General features: G+C 27.3%; 1 protein-coding gene across 4 annotated transcripts in view; it reads left to right on the plus strand.

Moving 5' to 3' along the window:
- The window catches only part of LOC107168734 (G protein-activated inward rectifier potassium channel 3-like), a 35380-nt gene that overhangs the window by 9808 nt on the left and 1627 nt on the right, over positions 1 to 23945 (plus strand). For 2 of the 4 annotated variants that reach the window (XM_015518237.2, XM_015518240.2), the window contains exons 2-7: positions 3040 to 3081; positions 17438 to 17552; positions 20627 to 20861; positions 21123 to 21397; positions 21875 to 22067; positions 23698 to 23916. In XM_015518237.2, the coding sequence (XP_015373723.1) occupies positions 3040 to 3081; positions 17438 to 17552; positions 20627 to 20861; positions 21123 to 21397; positions 21875 to 22067; positions 23698 to 23916 (1079 nt within the window). Of the gene's footprint in view, positions 1 to 2508; positions 2660 to 3039; positions 3082 to 17437; positions 17553 to 20626; positions 20862 to 21122; positions 21398 to 21874; positions 22068 to 23697; positions 23917 to 23945 lie in introns of those variants that run through there. The other 2 variants (XM_015518239.2, XM_015518238.2) reach the window with 2 other exon arrangements.

Below are 23945 nucleotides of genomic sequence, written 5' to 3' on the forward strand. Positions count from 1 at the left end.
TTAGTTAGTTAATATTATACTCGTTTTAAACGTGCATATTGTTTATATTACTCTGGAGATGACAAGCGATCGCGAGTAATGATGATAGGTTTGCCGCCAAGTCACACAACAACAACGCGCAAGGAACATAAAAAAAATAAAATTATGCATTTAAGTGATCAATCACGAGTTTATTATGTTTTACGTACCTACGTCGTGTTATGGCTTGCGTGCCGTTTTCAATCATTGCCGCGGCAATGTTAGAATGTTTATACGTATGCAGTATGTACAGAGTGATTTGCCTATAGCGTTCTCACCCTCATGAATGAATTTAAGTGCTGATTTATTTAATTTTTTAGTGGGTAACCCTATATAGGCACTTATAAAGTTTTATTTACATTTTATTTTAATAAAATAATTATTTCAAATGTAAAGATTGATAGATTGTTCATGCTATTTAAGGAATATATCGTGTATACTCTTTTCTCTATTGTAAATTGTTGAGTATAATATTATATATGACTATTATACAATTATTATTATTTTCTTTTTTGAAAAAATATTTATTTTATGTATCTAAATAAAAATTCAAACGAGTAGTGCATAGTTATTAATCTTTATGTATTAAGGATAATAATCCATGATAATAGGTTTGTAAGCTAATATAATTGGGGCTATAGTTACGGATAGAATATAAAATAGACGTGCCTGATATATTTTACTTTTTAGTCTGGTACCTACATGTAATAATTATATTTGTCGGACAATGTTTATAAATAATGAAATGTTAAAAGATTAATATTGACGATTATAATTTTCAAATCATAATAGTCCCCATATTTTCTAAACATATTATCATAGACTATTATTTTTAGTAAATCAACATTATATAAACTCAGAAATTATACTCGTTTGCAATTCGATTAATGTACAATATTTTCAAAAAAATACATCTGTTTAATGATTCACAGTAAAAAATAATGTTATCATTTGAAAAAGAAGCTTCCATGACTACATCCTTAAATTTCGAAAAAAAAATCTATGACGTGCTTGTATTTGTTAAACGGTATCTAGAATATTCTAGATAATTCTAGGTAATTTAAAAAAATATATAGAATTTTCCTAAATACATAATGATATATAAATGATAAAATTGGTGCAATCGGCTTGATTAATCACTCTGTATAATAATATTACCTATGCTAAAAGTCGAACACCATTATCATTGTGTACCTAAGCGTATTTAAATAATTGAACCCAGGAAAACCGAGAGTATCTGAGGAATCTTATAAAAGATTACTTATTTTGTGCCATATAATCATTAAATCATTATAAAAAAGGCGTTTGTTGCTTTTTATGTTACGCGAAACTATATACATAGGTACCTTATATAATATATATATATATTATATTATACAGGTATTTAATGACGAATAAAATTGCTTGTGAGTTTTAATTTGCAATTATAGATATTTCTTCTTCTGGTTTTTAGTTTTTGTTTTTAACATCCTACTTGGATAATCAAACATGACACGTGCAATTATTACAATGTGTGCCCAGTGTTCTAAACTTCTAACCATGCGCATTCGCGACGAACGTCAAATATAATATAATATAGCATATAGGTATATTGTATATATATTTTAGGTACCTCTAAATGGAATTTATATAATATTTATGAATATTATAATTTCTGTCTTTGTATTTATAGTATATTACACGATTTTGAAAATTTTTTGAATACTTTACCCAGAATTTTGGTTAAATATAATCATTATCCATGGGCCTTGGTATGGCTCAGTGGTCAACCTCAGTCACTGACGTGTTCTTAGGTCAAGTCTCAGCCGGTGTCGCTAGTTCTTATTTGGGTGACCACTGAGGTTTTCAGAGAAGAATTCTCACTCTAAATACATATGTTCCTCAAACAATTTTAACCCTCTTATGAAATGCTAATGGTCAGAGTTACCGATACTGAAGATCAATAAATATAAAAATAAATAAATTTCACTGTACTTGTGCAAGTCATAATACATCACAGTGGTATTGGTGCCAAAAATAAGATTGTTCAATTGAGTGCGATACAAAATAGTAATCGCAGTAATCACTTAAATTGTTCTCGTTTTCTTTACATCGAGTTGATTGTAAGTCTCGATTCTAGCACGCACATCGGTAAGATTAAAAATAAATGGGTTAGAGAAATATATTTTTATTTTGGTGCAATTTTTTTATAAATGCGTTTTTATCAACAACTTATTTTTTGTCAGATATACATTTTTTTACTAGCAATGTTTTTTATTTAAATTAATTATTTATTATCTCGAGTGAAAGAGAATATTTTTCTACTGATGAATGTTACATGAATATTATCATTGAATTGCTTGGATATATAACCTAATAGTCGAAAAGTATATATTTATATTTAACGAAAGGTCTTTGGTTTTGTTTGAAGAAACTTATTAAAGATAACAAACTAACCAAGTCCATATTTACAAATGTAGAAATATTGTTAATTCAGTATCAGTTCTTCCGTCGACTTCACCACATATGTGTTTCGTCGTTAATGTTTGCATATAGGTATCTACGGTTAATTACAGTTAATTAGTGTCTAATGCCCACCGATGATTGATAGGTATTTAAGAAAAATGGTAAATTAAATTCCTCGAGAAATGGATAGGAATCAGTAAGTTTAAAACAAATATTTTTTATTTTAATTATTTCAACGTCATATTTTATAAACACGAAGATTTAAAACAAAAATTCAAAATTTTCGAGAAAAAAAATCTTAACTCTCCAACAATTTTATGTTCTCTATAATATGATTACTTACTTACCTTGTATTGCGCAAGTTAAAGTGCCTTGCCTATGCTATGCTGATCTATGGTGTTCAGTGTATTCGTTATAAAATAGTTAATTCTAATTTTTATTACTTATTAGAACACACCGTGATAAATATTCATTTAAAAAATTTGCTTAATTTTTGAGTAGTCAAAATAAAAAAATTACAGGAATTATTAAAACTATATAAATGTTTGTTTATAAGTTGTTATTTTCTGGTTTCAGAAATGTGGATCACGTCAAGTGTAATGGACAATCTCAACCAATGTGAGTCCGCTTTCAATTGTTTTACGCATTTTGTCTGTAAAGTCTTATGCTAGAAAATTATAAATTATGTAGTTACAGCTGGCTTATATTAACTTGTTGCCTATAAAAATGTCTTCTTTTAAATTTTCTGCTGTTGGAATTACAGAATGCGAACCTCATTTGCAATCACTATATATTTTAAAAAAGCTTTAACATTTGATAATACATTTATACATAAATTACACTGCAGTGACAAATTCTAGCTCATTAATGATACGTTATAAACACTATTGTAGGTTTGCCATATTTGAGGTTATGCTTAATTAACTTTAATTTAAAATTAAATTTAAATTTTTTATTCGTTAAACAAGTGACAATTTTACAATAAATATTACGAAAAATTAATAAGTCAACGACTTGTAAGTAAAAAACATTAATTATTAAATATTTGACAATATAAAAAAAATATCATTTGTTTGTAGACTAACTAGATAAGTTATTTGGGTCATGACATTTGTTCTACTTATTGATCAATATTCACATTCGTATGTTATCACTTTTCTGTTATTTATATTCTATTATGTACCTATAATTTATCGTATCAATAATTTCTTTAAAGGTATTTAATGTACCTTTTTTGATTAAATTTATTTCTCAAACCTAGTATAGATACTTATATGCTAATGCTTTAAATAGTCGGACAACTGCCCACTAAAATTGAGGTATTTACCTGTACTATAATAATATAATTTATAATTTAATTCCAATATTAAGTATTATAAGCATTGTAATGCGAAAACGTTGATAAAATTGTTGTAAATTATTATTAGTGATCTTTTTTTCTTAAATTCAAATTCATTGCATACGGTACAAAACATAAATGGTCATACGCAGATGTGTGTGATAAAACTTTGTTGACCTTGGCATTGACGTTCAATTGAACAAAGTTTGAAGAGGAGAGGAAAATGCAATATAATATATAATTACACATAATCCTTTTTATTGGGTCACAATCTTCTTGTATTTATGTTTATAAATCATAATCATTTCTTAGTAGGTGATGCAAAATTATTTATCGTTAAAAATGTATATTATCGTGAATCATGATGATAAAAAGAAATTTAAAATTAATGCACTTGTCAGTTGATAAATTTAAGGTTTCTTCATTATTGAAAGATTAATGTAGTATATTATTGTAATGCTTGAGTTTTATGATGAATAATGAATGATTATACAATATAATATTCTTGTATGAAAATGTTGTTATAAAATATTAAATTATATACCCTACAGTAATTATAATTCTACCTATAGCTATAACAATAAGGGCATGCGTAAAATATCATAATAGGAAGGTACAGCTGTATACAAGTGTGCAATTTATACAAATGTGTGCTATAAAATATTTATATAGCATTAGGCAAACTTGAAAAGTAAACGTTTGATATTATCACAAATTATAACTCATAGAGCAGGATAAATGATTTATTTGTAGACACTTTGATTTATGTATATATCCATATAAATATAAATAATATACCTACTCTACATGATATGCGATAGGTAGGTATCTACAGTTTTTTTTTTTTTTATCGAGGTATAACAAATGTATAAAACCTGTATAGCAAAATACATTTAACATTGTACAACTATTACTACATAACTTCAATCTTAAATCGGAACATTAAATTCAGATTTTGACCATCATGTTTACTGTATAAAGGTACATGTACTCGTATATAATCATTGAATATATAATTCATTCGTAATCTGCATTGAAGACTGCTTTGACAAGACACAACAGTTGGTTTGAGTAAGTATGTTATTTTTAAAACAAACAGTGTGAAAATATTATAATATGTACATTGTCCAATAATAGTTGATAAGTATTTAATAGTCAAAACCAGTATAATATGTGCATTATACTATTATGTTTCATAAAATAACACCTACTGAGTAGGTAAACAGCTCTATTCGAGAGATTAATGATTATTTGTTAATATTTAAACGGCCTAGAATTATTAAAATTTACAATTATATAAAATTATATTGTTGCAATGGCGTGTACAACATAATCGAGTGAAACGTGATTATAATCTTGCATTGTTTTATTTTCTATGGTATTTGAAAAATCCGCCAAAGTTTATATTTAAATATTAATTTTTGTATTTTATACATAGGTACCTATAGGCTTTAGCATTAACATATTTAATATTTTGATTTAACTTAAATTAAATGTTAACATGTAATATTGTAAGTGATGATTAAAATATGCAAATTAATGTAAGAGTGCTAAATTATATACTTATTATTTTTCTTGATTAACCTTCCAAGGTCTTAATAAAATATTATATTATATCAAACACTAGTTAGGTATAAAGTATATCCGTAGTTAGTAATTTCCTGTATATCAAAGTATTTTAGATAGGCGCCTATCATTATTATCACTTTAGGTTAGCCAAATTACCACGGACAATATACACTTTTCTTATAATTTTATGTAAACGGGTTCAGTTTACTCCAGTGCGCGCACAGGAGGGTTGTCAAAATCTTCGAACGCTATATGAAAAACTCGAAACTATTTCTTAGTTAACAATATTTATAATATGTATTATAATAAGTTCTAAGAATTCTATACATCGCAGGACGTAACTAAATTTTGTGTAACGAAACTGATAGCTGTATTTAGGCACGTAGAAATCATGCGTGAATGTGTTTTAAGGGGGAGGGGGTTGTTTTAATTTATGCATTTAAATATAATATCACGTGACGGGTTTTACATTCCGTTGCAGTCATATCGGTCTTTATACTGATAGTATATTAAATATGAAATAGAACCACACGATGAAATATTTTGTAGAAATCTAAAACATAATATACTACATATTAATATAATATAATATGTATTATCCTATTAAGCTTGCGCACGGGGTATGCAGGGTATGCCGCTGCATATAGTTTACGGTTTCACGTGAGGGGCCCATTTTTATCATACCAAAGTATTTTTGATAGTATCTTATATTCTTATATATAGTATTTGAAAAAAAAAATGTTTTTAGTTTTAAATTTTTTTGCGACCAGCAAGATAATTCAAACTATATATGGATGTGAAAACTTTATAAATATGTTAAAATTATTTAAAGACATTCAATATTGTATATACTTAATCTTTAAGAAATAATATATTTCATTTTAATAAATATAATTCAAATTTCGAACTACTTATTTCTGCAGTGCATTGTTTAATATTCTATTGTAAAACTATGTGTGCACACAAATCATGGTTTTAGATTCTGAGGGTAGCAAAGAAACTCAGTAGTATATTTAAAAAAACTTAGATTGTATATTGAGTCCTATATGTGGTAAAATAAAATGTTTAAAGGCTCTGAATCGTTTTTTAGAATGAATTATTTTTTCTTTCTTTTAAATTCAGTAAAATTATGTTGTGTAGGTTAGGTGATTTTTTTTTTTGAGGGCCCCTATTTTCTTATTGCATAAACTGTGAATTAAGTCTGCGCACGCCTATGTATTACATCATATATTTCACAGAAAGATAAAGCCGACAGGAATATTAAGACACCCAACATCCCTCTAGTGAATGACGACACTACTTGGTGAATTACGTTATTAGGGTCTCTCGATAATATGACACTGCAGTCAATTTTGACGACCTGTAAAGTATATTTTATGTGTATGTAGTTGGTATATATTGTATAAAATACAAATATAAAGGACTTTGAGAGCGAGATGAATAGTGGTACGCCAGTACACCCACCAGAAATACTGGTAACCGATAAATGGGAAAACGAAAAAAGAAAATCGACCACGTGCCTCGGTGACGTAAGCATGTTCTGTACACGGACGCCGCAACGGCGGTGTATTATAATGATCACATTGTTATAAAACCTCAATAATTCGGTTTCAGTCAAGTTAATAGTCGTATTATTAACCTAACCTTAGATATGGGAGCTCGGTAAATTTTACTGATATAATTTTTTACTTGGTACTGTTCATAAAATCGAGTAACCCCTCATTTCAATTTGTTTTTATGTGCTCGTCAGTGGCAACGTGAACGGAGACGATTATTTTATTTTATTAATATTTGGTTCACGAGTAGGTTAGGTGAATGTAGTATAACATCATAATGTCGATAATTATAATAAAGTTACCAAACTACAAAAAAAAAAAAAAAATACTAGAATAATAGTTATGTGTGTAATAATATTTTAACCACAAAAATTAATAACAAAAATATCGCTTTCCATTAGTTGTATCCAGCGTTTTATAATAAATTATGAAAATATTATTAATTTTTATATCTTTTTTATTCACAGTAAATTTATAAAATTAAAATATTGCACATACTAATAATTAATATAGGTACATGTAAAAAAAAAATACGTCCAATTTACCGAACGTTATGATATATACAGAATATTAAATTATATAATTAAAGTAAGAAATTAATTTAATAGTTGTAATAGTTGCCATTTGTCGTAGGTAGGTAGGTATAGGTTTTTTTCTGTTCTCGAGGTTCCATGAGCGGCCACGCTGCGTGACAGACGCTTAGACCGGCCGTAGCTACAGTAGACGGGCGCCGCGGATGTTTCCCGATTACGTTTCGTGCCCAAAATATATATTTTTATTTGCGTCTCTCGCGTGTATACTATGATATATATATTCATACAGAGTGGTCCATTTAACTGACTGTCACTATTTCTCTCAGTAGTGACTTTGAAAAATTAGTTATATATTTTAAGCATTTACGAAACGGAAACTGAATTAGATATACCTATAATGCCGACCTAAATATTTTCTAAAAAAATTATGTTTAAACATCGAATAAATTATTTTTATTCGCAATAGAATTTAAATTGTAAAGTGAAGATGAACTATAGCCACAATTTTTACTGCGGGTACTTGCGCTTGCCGTTTTATAATTCTTTCGCTTAAGTTATACTGCAATATGATATTTGGTATTATAACATAATATTAAAACAATATTTTTCCGACATATTGATAGAGATAGTTAACCGTTTTTCATATTAAGAACGTGGGTTTTTTACAATATTGTTTAGAAATAATAAATTTAGACCTATGAAAAAAAAAATAGTTGTATTTCATCAAACTGCATATACCTATTGCTAAAATACTCGAAACTTATTTAGTAATATTTAAATATGATAACGTATTTTTTCTCTATAACACAAACAAAATTTTTTTACTCGTCGTCGAACTTGTGTGTGTTTTTTTAACTATAAGATTGGTGAATGGTGATTGGTGATAAGTTCTGAACAGTTGTTTCATATAACAAAAGGATTTAGTGATACTACAGATTTACAGTGATTTATCTTTTAATAATCACGTAAATATGATAAGTGACTTAAAAACTCTACGAACTGGGAGATTCATAATGAGAAATTATTTGGAACTTAATGATCATGTCTTAAAGTTATGTTATATTCTTTGTTAGTTTAGTCCGAATTAGATCACGGATTCAAAATTTGAAACTCATATCAGAAAAGTTTTATATATACCTATGTTTTCTACGTGTTCTACAACGGAAATTTAACAGGTCAAATGATAGTTTAGACGTTAATGCAGCTAGTGAATTTAAATAGAAAAATGCAGAGTTAAAAAGACAGGTAATTTATGTGTTTTTGACTTATTATCTTTTAAATTGTAAAATATAGTTTGATCTGAAGTTTTAGGGTTGATACCAATTAATGTTCCAAAACTTTCACTTCGTCCTTATATATTATATATTATATACACTTTCACATTACTGTGGCGATGTTTAAATTACAATGATGCTATAATTTGTAATGTATGTTTTAATCAATTTACTTTTATAAATTGTTGTGGTTTTTTCCGTACTGATTGCCTTTTTTGGTGTTATTCTCAAAAAATAAAATAAAATCACTGAAATCGATTCTAGACAGTTAATGGATCATTTACAACATAATTATAATATATTCTATATATTATGTGGGACATGTTATGTGCATTCGTACAGTATATACTATATAGGTCTATACCGTACCGTACAATAATATACTTATAAGCGCGCGCAGTGGGTGAGAATATGGAGCGTGTGTGGTTGTATAGTGTCGGAGTGTGGTGAAGGGGTGTTTTGTCGGCTGAAAGGAGGGGGGGGGGGTTAGAGGTGTGGTTGGGCGAGAGGAGAAGTCGCTCAGAGTCCTCTGGCCACCGTCCAGGATATGCGCGACATTGCGTGCGTCACAGGCTGTCTCGTTTGTCCCGTTTCCGAAAGCCAAGAGTCTCGAAATTATAACAATTTGGCAACCGGCGCAGTGCTATATAACGAAGCAACTGCTGTCGCAGTATAACGCGCGCGTATAGTACAGTGGGCCTATATCGGATTGTAGGTTAATCATAAATCGAGTGTTGAGCGTGAACTAGGTCGACCCCCCTTTGATGTGCGCCTTGCATATTATTATTATTATTATTACTACTATTTAAGTCGGTGCGAGACAAAATAAATAAGAAAAAATGGCTGACGTTTATGTGAATATGTATAATTGCAATATGTGTGTATATTATTATTATTATGTGTGCAAACTGCAAAGCGCGCGTCCTTTGAAAAATGCGCGTGCATCGCATATTATATTATATGCACTCATAATTCGCATCATTTGTCGTATTTCATAATTTGTAGTTATTAAAATTATAACGTATACCGCAATGACGTATACATGCAAAATATGGTAATAAACATGAGTTTTGGTATAAAAAAAAAAACGGGACGCAAATGGCTCATTTCGTCAACACATATTCAACTACTATGGCCACTATAGGTGATAGGTCTAGTGTATACAGGTATCTACCTATATCGGTATACAATTGAAATTTCGGTAGTATCGAGCAAATGGTAAATACCGCATAAATTCACGGGTTCACAATCTTGATGGTTAGTAAATGATAAACCATCACTGCAACGACCAATCGGAATACAATTAAAAGACAATCGAATACACGATAGCTGATGACGTACTACCTATTAACTAGGTTTAAATATGCACAAACATTGTTCATGAGTGAATATGACCAGGCACACACAGTATTCGCACGTTTAATCTTGTACCTATATATAAGTCCAGTTCTAACAACTAATTAGGAAAGTCGAGAGAATAATCTTTTTTTAAGCAGGGGCGCCATTTGGGGGGAGCAGGGTGTGCACTTGCGACTTGCACACCCTGAATTTATTATTTGCTATTGACCTAGGCGTCACTGATACACGGCATTGCTGCCTTGGCCTTCAGTATTCCTATCTTTAACTTTATGGCTTAGGTCATAAACTGCTTTTAATGATTGATTTGTATTTTTAATTTTTATTGATATTCTAATTTCAAATATAGGTACCTAACCTAATTTATGCGTTAAAAAATTTCAAAATAGTAATAGTTGGAATGGTAAGATATCTAGTACCTACCTAAAATATTAATATTTTATGTATGAAAGCCAAATGTTTTTTTGATACGAGTAGTAAAAATTGTATAGACAAATTACGATGAGAAACCTTTTTTTGACAATTTGCCTGGTGGTGGGGAAAAATTGGCCTCTTTAATTGCATGTACACCCTTAAAAAAACTGAAATGGCGCCCCTGTTTTTAAGCACTGCCATTCTTATAATATCAATACTGGACATACGAGGTATTGCACAAGATAATATCACTTGATCTATGCAATATCACATACAACAACCGATCGTTATACTATCATTTTTCCAAAATATGTACGATTGTGAATTACTTACGATACTTACTAATATAGTAACTATGGTACAGTTGCTTTATTGCCACTCTCCTATAGCAATATTTATGAGATAATACACTTATAATTAATATATTTTTTTGGAAATCAAATTTTAACCTTGACGATTAATTTATATTGTCACGGCTACTTTGTAGCCTTTAGGTACCTACCTTTATTATCTGTACAACACACATAATATAACTCTCTAACATTCTTATTGGGTATATCTTATCGTTGTAACACAATATAATAAATTATATACATTATAATATCAATTTTTAATTGTGTATCCTTAGACGAAAAGTTAGTTCACAGTATATTACAGTAATGCTGTCTACAGCAACCACCCCGTGCGAGCACACTTGGTATAATATAAATATATAGTATTTCCGGTATTATTAAAGAAATAACGGTAGACCGTAGACAATAGACATATCAAATTTTTGTCGTTACATAATATTATAAAGTATCTATAGGTTCAATCCTATATGAGTCAATGAGCATAATAAACATTTTACAATATTTTTCCATCCATACGACTATATTATAGCCATTTTTAATTTGCAGCTGCAGATTAAATCTGTAAAATATGGTTTTTGTGTACAGGTATAGTTATTATGCACTGCACTTTTAAAAACCACGGAACTATGACAGCGTCTGATTGACTGCATAAGAAAGGTCTGAATCACATATTATTATAATATTATGATATGTGACTTGGCGTGGCGCGTTGGCTGCTACCAATCGTGACAACCGTAAAAACAACCTACCGTACCAAAACCTTACCCCTAAAACAGCTAATGGCCTTAGTCACCGGGTTTAAGATTAATAAAAAAAAAAACAAAAAAAAAGTTTTAACGAATTAACTGAATTAATAGAAACATATGGACACGTGCAATATGCAAAGGACTTATGATTCCTACAGATAACGTGCAGACAACGAACGGTTTTGAAACACAACGCTGCATAAGTAATAGCTAATAGTTAAAATATTATATTTTATAATTTACTGACGAATATAATATGTACGAAATTCAAATCAATATATTATAAAATTACGAGCATTCGATTTTTTAATAAACATTTTCGATTTCGTTTACGTAACTTTTTAAACAAAATTTATTTTATTATTTTTAATTCCCGTTAAATTGATCCATCATGCAGTTAAATAGGCGACCTCACTACAGTTTCATATATCTACCTACGACATAGTGATAAAATTAAGTGTGTCCTTTCACTTCATTTTTTTTTTAAAATTTTTTTTCTTGAACCTATAATTTACAGTTTGAAACTTATAAGCCGTAACTATAACGTTAACTAGGTATAGGAAAATATTAAAATTATTATATTATGTTATAATACATATAGTTTTAAAAATTGTAAATCTCATCAACATGAGTGTAATATTATTCAGTTCGAAGAACTCCCAACTGATCTACTGGGAATACCGGATGAGTAACTATAATGATACACTGGAAAGTCAATACATTTTAAAGAAATACCGAGTAACAAAATAATTTCCGATTGAATCATTGCGAGAAATGTATGTGATATACACTTTAATAGTTTAATACGAATAGATAATGTATTAAAATGTATGGCCTTATCATTGCAATCCAATAACAATTAACTAGATAACAGTTACTTTTAATAGCGTCAATAACTAGATCTTTATTTGCATTATACTTGTAATTATTAAGTTATTAATTATAACTAGTAGGTATAAATTTACGATGGGTAGTAAATACTTTTAATTATTCCAAGTACCTAAGCGAGTACATAATTTTTTTTTAAATGTTTTAATTTGAAAAGTATTTTTTTGAAGTAGTTTTAGAATATTTTTTTTCTCAATATGTATCGATACAATATGACAATATTATAAATTATTATACTTAAAACTAATTTAAAAGTTATTTAGTTTACTAACCACCTAAGCGTTCATTCGAATCCACTTATCAAAAAATTGGCCTCCGCTACCATACCAGCCACCAGGTAATCCCCAAAGACGCCTAACCGCGAGTGGTGTCGTGATTTGTCATACTAAAAAAAAAAAAATAAATATTATTAAAAATAATTTAGTATCCATACAAAGTGTCATCAATGGGTGGCTCCCTTTATAAAATTATTTTCCTGTGAATGTACTCTTAGCATATATTCTTATTATATTAATTATACAGATAGAATATTACTTGTAAATATAAAAAATAAATTTTGGTTTACAATTTTTACTATATGGGTTCTTGGATCTTATATATATCTTTTAAATATTTAATTATTTAATTAAGCAGTCAGTATATTATTGAAATTTACATTTTATTTTAATATTGTCTGTAATATTTAAAAAAAAAAACCCAAAATGTTGTTGCTACTCAATTTAGGTTATTATGTTGGTTAGTAATCTTTACAAATAGGTAATAAAAGTAATAGACCCGTCCACGAATATTACAATTTAATCGGTATAAATTGCACATATATAGTAGCTTACAAATTTATATTGGTGAGACACAATCTAACCCAAACTAGAACAGAACTTTCTATTCTACCTAAAAAGTATTCAAATTAATGAAATATTATTGTTCTAAATTTGCATCAGGTTAACCATATTTCATATTTAGATAACTTTTGTTTTATTTTTCTACTGTAATTTTCGTGACATGAAAATGTATGTTTTGGAATGAATTGAATGCTTAACACTTATTAATGGATGCAATATTGTGACATATATACATAATAATATGTTATACATACAGGGTGTCCCACAGAGATCTGACATTCTGACAAATGAAATAACTTTTGTTCTAATCAATATTTTTTAAAAATTTCTTTTAAATATAATCCATAGACACTTGCGCTACATTTTTATTTTTTAATACTGAAAATAAAAAACTTAAAAATTGATAAAAAATGTTTTCGAAATATTCAATATAGCCAATTTGTAAATCTGATTTTTAGAAAAATTTATATGGTAAAAATACTTATTTAAGTCAAATGGCTGATTTTTAAAAAATTTTTTAAACATAAATATTTTCGTTAAGTAAATTACGATCTAGTTTATGTTAGAAACCTTGTAATTTCAAATAACAATAAAGTTTTTTTTAAATATTTTATAAAAACATTTTTAAATAAGTGCATGTTAAAATCTAATTATTTTTTATTGTATTTATTTTAATAATATGTGATGTATAAACTATAAACTATAAATTACTATAATTTACCTAACGAAAATATTGATATTTAAAAAAATTGTAAAAAATCAGCCTTTTGACTTAAATAAGTGTTTTTACCATATAAATTCTTCTGAAAATCAAATTTACAAATTGGCTATATTGAATATTTCGAGAAAAAAATTTATCAATTTTTAAGTTTTTTTATTTTCAGTATTAAAAAATAAAAAATGTATTCTAAAAATGTAGCGTAAGTGTCTATGGATTATATTTAAAAGAAATTTTTAAAAAATATTGATTAGAACAAAAGTTATTTCATTTGTCAGAATGTCAGATCTCTGTGGGACATCCTGTATATTATATGGTAAGAATGAATTTGTTATTTTATAAATAGCTTGTTTTATCACAAGGGAATAATCTTGAAAATATGTTAAAAATTAGCGTCTACTGAAAAACCATAATTTTAATTTGAAGTATAATACATACGTTTCATGGGTAGTTTAACTTAGATTTAATATTTAATTAATGTTATATTTAGAATATGTTCATTAAATAAAATAAAAAATATATACGTAACATCAGATAAAAATTAAATAGTAATTTGTAAACGTAGGTATATTTTGCAGAAAATTTTAAAATATCTAAATAATTTTTATAAATATTATGCTATTATGATTATTATAATATTATATTTGCGCCTTAGCGTCTTTGAAAAGAACATCCCAATTAATTTATTAAAATAACCATAAATATAAGACTATAAAATGATCATAAATACAATATTTGACTAAAAAATTAGCTATAACATCCCCACAATAAAACATTTTCCAAGTTTTATTCAACTTAAAATCTAATTTACAGAAAAATTAACATTTTAGATTGTTATCCTTGCCTATTTTTGTCATGAACTTTTCCAATATTTATTTTATAAAGATTTAATGAAATATTTTTTGTTATGTTTCATGACTGGGAGCAAAGATTAACAATTTTGGTGCGGTATCTTCTTAAGTTTATTATTATGTTATAATATACCTACGACATACGGTGAAAATAAGAAAGAATTTATTAGCAGATCTTAATAAATGCTCTCAACAATTTTCTTCTTTAAATCTGTTATCGCCTAAAAAAAAAAAATAATCATTAAATATCAAGTAGGTATGTCAAAATAAATATGTGTTTAGCTAGATACATATTAGAAATATAACATAATTAAACATTTTAAGTTTTGCAGATTATTAAGGAAGATCTAGGTTATATAGAATACACACTGTACCCACATGTTTACTTAATATTAAACTAATTGTTTTTTTACCATACAAAATATGTGTAAACGTATACCATTCATAATTTTTAACTGATTTCGTGCAGTTTGTTGATACTTGATAGTATATTAGCATACATATTACATATATGTTATCATAGTACCTATACTATAGTCTATAATAAGCACACGATACTGCAAAACCATAGTTAATAATTAATATGTTTTAGATCAGGGGTCACCAATTAATATTTTCCGCGGGCCACATTAAGAATTCAGAAAATTCTCGTGGGCCATAAAAATTCAAAGTACATAATATTTATTATAATATGCCGGTTGGCCAAAAATATTTTATTTCTAAATAAAAAAATATACACTTATTAATTATTTAACTAATAAAACTAATGAAAATATAATTAAGTTATTGGCTTTTACTTTTTGTCTGAGGGCCGGTTAAAATGCATTCGCGGACCGCTTTGGTGACCCCTGTTCTAGATTATAAATGTGATCATGTTCGCGTACAGTATATTTAAATCGTAAAGATTAATAACATAAAATTAATTATTAAAATATTAATTTTTGTATTGTTACAAAAATTTGAAAACTGTTACATTATTAAAAACTGACTAATCCGTTTAACCATCAAAAGTAATTAATTATATCACTGAAAATAAAAATAACAAATATTTCAAAAAGAAAAAAAGGAACTATTAAACTTATGCAACGGCCATTAATGAGTCGTTCATCGATAGTTTCTTTATTTATTTGTATTACCTAGGCATGTCTGATAATATTACATATTTTAGCTTAATCATCAAACATTATTGTTATTAATTATTTTATTATTATATAAGAAAGTTTAAAATATAACTATACAATAAATTTAATCATTTGTTCAAAAATTTAAAGAAATTATGATGATTATTTTATTCAATGCAGATTATAATACAATTTAAATAATATTTTAAACAGTATTAAACTAAAATTATTTATAATGAAGACGTCCCTTTAAAACAAAATATCTATGAATAAATTTCATAAAAAAATGTCCAAAGCTACAATATTGCGACCAAAGCAGATGATTAAAAATAAAAGTGAAGTTTATATATTATTTTATAATAGATAACTTTATTTTAACATGTTATAAACAATAAAGTAAAAGTACAGCTAGGTGTAACTAGGTACATATTTAAATATTTTTACCTATAAGTATAGGTATTTTGTGTTTGATACCTTAAACATTCATATTTACACAAAATTTCAAAATAAGGTAAATGAGTCAAGTAGAAATTTACCATTTTCACTTTACACTCATGATACATTGAGTTCGTTGGGTCCTACTCAAATAAATATAATGTGACTGTCTCCGTCCCCGTCTCTGTTTATTTAAAATTGAAAGCAATTTGGTATTTTTTTCGTTACACAAAACCTTTTTAATATATTTAAAAATATACTTACTCTCATCTAATGTAAAAAACAAGAGCTTTACTCAGATACAATAAAAGTGACAGTTTTGTCAATGTCCGTGTGAAGTCAAATGATTAACGGTATTTGATTTCATATTCAAACGGACCGTGGAAGGGAAAATTAATATTTTATGGAATTGGATTAATAATTTATGTATATTCTATTGAAGGTGTGTTGTTTATAACGTGGCAAGTTACCAATAAAATTTAGTCAATGATAAGAAGATTTACCAATATATCATATTCTTTATTAATTAACATCGATTTCAATAAACAAATAATTATAAAAATGTGTACTGTTTACGTTTACTTTGACACAAATTTAGTTATGATATTCATGATTTAGTTTATCCTATCTCAAATGAATATCACAAAAACAAATTATTATTAACACGTTTATTAACGTTTTGTTGCATGAGAAAAGTATTACAAACATTTTAATAATTTATTGTATACATGTTTTAAACCTTTTCTTATCAAACATTCATAATAACAATATAATAAACTATAAAGCTGTCGTTGAATAATAGTTGGAAAGTTAATTTCATAAAGATTCTAATTTCTAATACATGTATGATATTATGTAAGTTTGAATAATATTATTTTTAAACGTTTAGTATTTTGTTGAAATATTCTATAGTTTTTAACAGAGTTATCTAGGTGTTTGCTTAAATTGTAATTTTAATAAAACATATTGTTGATATTGACAGGTACAGACAACCAAGATTCAGCTCTAGAAGGCAGTACAGAAGAGTGGTATTCAAACACGGTGAATGTAATGTTGTTCAAGGAAAAGTAGCTAAAAGAAGAAGAAAATATTTACAGGTGAACTTTTAAATTTTAAATACAAATTAATAACTAGATATATAATATACTACAGGTAGATTTATTTATTTATTTATTATATCATTAGTTGTAGTAAATGTAGCTAAACGTTTTTCGATACTAATTTGGAACAAATTTATTTCAAAATTGTTGCACACTGTACCATGGTATAAACACTATAAACAGTACTTAACGATATACGTCCCAATTTTTAAAATTAATTTAGCTAATGAAGTAACAATTAAATAATTAATTATAAATATAAAATATAGATTACAGAATATGTTAATTAATTTGGCTGAAAAAAGTCATAAATAGATAATTCATAATGATAGACATGTAATTTATAGTATAAATATACGCTACAATTTTTAATTACATTTTTCTCATTTATTATTGGGTTAGTAATAAAATAATTTTTCTTAATAAAATGTGTTACTACCTATATAATTTTATTTTATATATTAAAAACATGTTTCTAATTAAAATCGTGCTATAACGCATATTTGTTCAATAAATTTCAATAACCCTACTTATTATATTTAATACTCTATAATATATTACAAACTAACTAAATTTTTAACTCCATATTACACTAAGCAGCGAGCACGTACGAATTATGCGAATTTATTTACATAAAATATATATCCAACTTTCAGTAAATATTTGATAAAAATTACTTAGAAAAATAAAAACACATTAATTTGATTTATTCAATTCTGAACAAAATACACGATGAATTATAAAAATAACTCATATCATTCATAATGGTAATTAATTGTCTATTATTTTCATTATTATTAATATTTTTATTTATCAAAAAAATGTTAAAATAGTGACCATAAATAGTTAATTTAACATTAAAAATAAATTATTTTTTAAAGTATAATCTCTATATATAATATACATCATACATATTATATATCGGCGGTCGCCAACCTTTTGGACCTAGCGGACCACTGAAACCATATTCTAAATTCTACGGACCATCTATATCTTAAAATAGTTTTTTTACATAAATACCGTACTACTACTGATAAATTTTGCACCAAAATATTATAAAAAAATACATATTATGTAAAATAATAAAAAAGGTTTTATTTTTATTTATGATGAAAGTTTTAAGTTTTAATTAAATTTTAATGTGATATTTGTTCCTGTTTGTTTTGTAGAATTTCGTGCAATTTTGGCTAATAAAATAATATTGCAAGTTAAGTTCAAATTTTTCCGCGGACCATCAGTGGTCCACGAACCACCGGTTGGCGACCGCTGTTATATATCACAACTCACTAGTGCATATTAGACAATCTATACGAAACATTTGAAAGTTGTTGACAAAATGTATACGTTAATGCGGGTTTAAGTGAGCTTCGATGAAAATTGTTTATGAATGCGATGTTTTAACATTCAACATTTTAGCACAAATACGTAACAGACCCGTCCTAATAGCCCACACCAAGTACCCTGACCCTCATAGTTTTTATTTTTCATTAAAAAATATAAGAAACATATTTTAATGTCATCTTCCAACAGAGTACTGTGTGCCGTGGACTGCACACCAATTTCCTTGTCATTTTAGAATCTAAATCACTAGCCTATTTTTAGTGTTGACATAGCACACTATTTTTTAAATGTTTATTTTTTTTAACAGCCTGCTGTCACTGCTGTATTTGGAATCTAGAGCGTGACAATGGTCGGTGTGTTATAAAAGAAATCATTTTATCTCATCAAAACCCAACAAAATGGAAACGAACTATAACCTAACCTATACCTACCTTTTCTATTCAAAGCACACACATGAAAATGTATCAAAAGAGCCAATATATTGTTATTCTGTTCTAATGGTTAAGCACACAATCGTTTATAGATTGACATGATAAAAAATAAATTTCTTAACACCATTTAATTTGATGATGGCGGTGTCCCAATATTTATACCTAACACAACACATATTATCATAATTAGCTGTTATTTGGGTATACATTTTTAGAAATACTTACGTTTTGTTTGTATAGATAAATAGTAAATATACATAAGCATGGTAACATTAATTGGGAATGCATCTTTATGTATATATTTAAATTATTCAGACGCTATGGGAATGAAAATTACCTATATAATTATTGTGTTAGATCTACAGCTTTCACTCGACACTCACAATTTTATAATATAGGTATAGTATAATATAATTTATCACCGCTAATTAAAACCAAAATGGCATATTCAGAAATAATATTAGGCGCTGATGACTGATTTGTATTACACAAAATCAAGCAAGAGATATTTTGATTCATGTTATGAATTTAGATTCATGTTATGAATTTAGTTTTAGTTTTTTAACGATGGAAGTATATTAGATGTATTGGTTTTACATAAATGTGTAATTTTTTTTCGACTATACTCTTTACTGATATTACATTAATAAATTTAAGCTTAATAAAAATAAAGACTTCATTTAATTTTAAATAAATTTAAAATAAACACAAAATGTAAAATAAAAACAGTGATACAAAATGTATGTGCCATGTAGTATCAACATAGTTATATTTTTATTCGTAATGAATGGGTACTATTTAATTAAATGCATAAATTATATTCATAGCGCATTGCATATTATTGTTTTAAAACAACAATTTGTTTGTTCATATTGTGCACTTATAATAGTAACAAAAATTATTTCTACGACATTTTTCTATGCTCCCACGGATTCACCTTGAACGCAAATAGTTATGCTTAATATAAATTACATAATCTATAACTTACTACAAGATACTATTTTCAAATTATTTATTAATAGTATAATCATTTTTAATATTTTTAAAAACGTTTTATCTAGTCTCAAAAATCACAAATTTCTAGAATAAAAATATTCTTTACGCGAATGATAATATTTTAGACGCCGCTTGATTATGCATTTGTATACCTATTATTATTATACAATATTCATATTTTACCGTATTGTAGAATTTGGTTTAAGCTGTTTAAGATTATTTTATTTATTTGACCTTAACGGTCATGTATATAACGGCATGATATGCATTTCAATGATGTTTACATGTTTGTATTTTTTCTAGGACATATTTACAACACTCGTCGATGCTCAATGGCGATGGACGTTGTTAGTGTTTTCAATGAACTTCATGCTCAGCTGGTTAGGGTTTGCCGTCGTATGGTGGCTGATCGCACTAAACCACGGCGATTTGGAACTCTCGGTAAGGGATAATAACTCAACGTGGGTACCATGTGTTCGAGAAATGTATTCTTTCACCTCGTGCTTTCTGTTCAGCGTCGAAACTCAGCACACAATAGGTAAAAATCTAAACCGTATTGTTTGGACGGATAGACGATGATGATATGCAATTTTTCTCATCGTTTGCCTTAAAATCGGCCGTTTTTATTTTTTTGCATATACTTGAGACTATAAAGCCGACCAACGTACATGACCGTTACTGTTCTTCTGTGATGGTCTTGCTGACATCCGATGAACACGATTATAATAACAATAATAATAATAATGATGATTATTTGTCTATAATACCAATTTCTTGTTTGCGCTGTATATATTATCAGGTTATGGTTCCAAACACACGACCGAAGAATGTCCTGAAGCAATATTCATTATGTGTCTACAGAGCATAGTGGGCGTTATGATCCAGGCATTTATGGTGGGCGTGGTATTTGCCAAGTTATCCAGGCCTAAAAAACGAACGCAGACACTACTGTTCAGTAGAAACGCTGTGATCTGTCAAAGGGATGGCATTCTGTGTCTCATGTTCCGGGTGGGTGACATGAGAAAATCGCACATTATTGAGGCACACGTCAGGGCGCAGCTAATAAAGAAAAAAGTGAGTATCTTTATATTATATTATTATGTAATAATGTTACTGAAAATTAAAGATAACGACGTTTCGAAATCATAAAAACTATGGAAATTCACAGCTATGCAATCATACTATAGGTACTCAAGAATAGTGTCTACGGACAATTTCACGAACGTGAATTAAATACAGTAAAACCTACTTATAATAGAATTGCTATTTGGTAACAAATTATTTTTTTTTGTCATAAAATAGTTTCCGTTATGAAGAGATTAAAATATACGGATGGATTTAGATTGGGTTAGATTATAGTCCATTTTAAGGAGAGGTTCGTGCCTTATAAGGAGTCTGTTTATATACTGAAATTGTATTGTATGTGCGTATAATATATAAGTATAATTGTATTATAAGTTATAATATTAAATAATGTACAAAATATAATATGGTAACAAATTATGATCAATTTCACAATTACTCACTATAATTTTAATTATTATAAAATAGATGACAATAGAAGGTGAGCTGTTACCGTTCCATCAACAGGAACTTAAAGTTGGTGGTGATGGTGAAGAGGACAGAATATTTTTCATATGGCCTACGACTATTGTTCACAAAATTACTGCACAGTCACCATTGTACATGCTTTCGGCTGCCGATTTTCTACAACAGAAGTTTGAAATTGTCGTAGTCCTAGAAGGTAACTTACCGTTAAGCAAATAAAATCAACTGATAAAAATACTTCTACAATATGAATAAATTACTACAATTACAGAAAGAACATTTTGTGTATTACCTATTGTATAAAGATAAATTAAAATAAAAAATAAATCCATTTCCTATCCATACAATATTTCTTTTTGAATCAATATGTAATTATATACGGTTTTTGATAGTTAGTAAAAACCATAGGTATAGGTACATCTGCAAATTTAAACTTTATGTTATACACACATAATATATATATCAAACTTTGTTATATTAGAGTTAATACTATAATTACATAAATATTATTTTAAGCGATTTTAAATGAGATAACGAAAAATTTGAAATATCGATGTTCAACCTAATAACAATCTACCATAGGTACTTTATTTTAGTTTTTAATTTGTAATTGTTGATTTTATTGCAAATGTTCAAAACTTCGTTAAATTCAAACTAGATTTTATTTACATAATTTAAAACACGTTTAGCACTTAATCAGCCAATTCCATTAAATAATTAAATGTAAAATTTAAAAAAAATGGCCAACTGGATGTCGATCTGCTGTACAATAGGTTAGAAGTAACAAGTGGGTTACTTTAATGGATGGTATTAAATTTGAATTCAATGATACAAATTGAATACAATTTGTATACAAAAAACGATTCAGAGTGGAAATAGCTTGTCAGTAGGTATAAGGTATAGGATACCTTAATATCTTATACTATATTAATTATAATGTTATTATTTAAAAAAAAAAATGTAGGTACCTATAAAATAAATTCCAAATTAATCAAATCAGATTCATTATGTACACGACTCTCTCAGTCGTTCATAAGTAGATATATATAATTTATTATAAAGTATTAATATAAGTCATTAACGATATTAACTATAAATATTAAAATATAAAGTAGTTATACTCAGGAAATTTTAAGTACCCACAAAAAATATTTTTTAATTACAAAAAGATAACTTACTAAAACTGTTATTCTTGATTATTTAATATGTAATTTCATCCAAATTTGAACTTAATATAACCATAAAAAAAAACTTTGTGTGTATAGTTTTTAGATTTTTTTGTTACAGAATTAACTTTTTTTGTTTTTCCCGGTGCTTTTGAAAACTACTAAGAATTTGACTTCTCAATGCACCAATAAGATTCACTTTCCAACCAAAAAAAACTACTGAAGTTGAAAATTGAAGCATTATTTCGACAACTTATTGTGTATACAGATACACACAAAAAAATACACATCATTGTAAAATTAATATATTCATCGCTCCGTTCAAAATCTTAAATTTAAAAAATATATTATATAACAGTTTATACCTACTTAACTAACAACCAAAGAAATTTTCTTCTAAATTTTTTTTTTTTATTGATCACAAAAAAACATCGACAGCGACTTTCTTCTAGATTATAAACACTTTTAATGTATATTACACATAGACACCTTATGTACATTTATCGGTAACTTATACACAATGTAACAATGTTTTTGTATGTTATCAATATTGTGATACGTCAATAATATTAATAATTCTTTGAATAACCCAAATTATTATTAGCATAAGGCTAAAAAAACAATTTGATTATTTTTTTAAATGTGAATTTAATTTTACAGGAGTCATCGAGTCCACGGGAATGACGACACAAGCTAGGTCATCGTACCTGCCAAATGAAATACTTTGGGGTCATAGATTTGATACATTGGTGTCATTCAAAAAAGAAACTGGCGAACACGAAGTGGATTATAGTTTATTCAATAATACGTATGTTGTAGACACGCCGCTTTGCAGTGCACACGATCTGAAAAAGCTCATTTCACTACGGGCTCACACTGGTAAAATTGACGATTCGTTTTTAGAAAAA

This window comes from Diuraphis noxia, unplaced genomic scaffold (assembly GCF_037042655.1).
Source record: "Diuraphis noxia isolate RWA-SAM2 unplaced genomic scaffold, SU_Dnox_SAM2 contig0002, whole genome shotgun sequence".
NCBI classification, from domain to species: Eukaryota; Metazoa; Arthropoda; class Insecta; order Hemiptera; family Aphididae; genus Diuraphis; species Diuraphis noxia.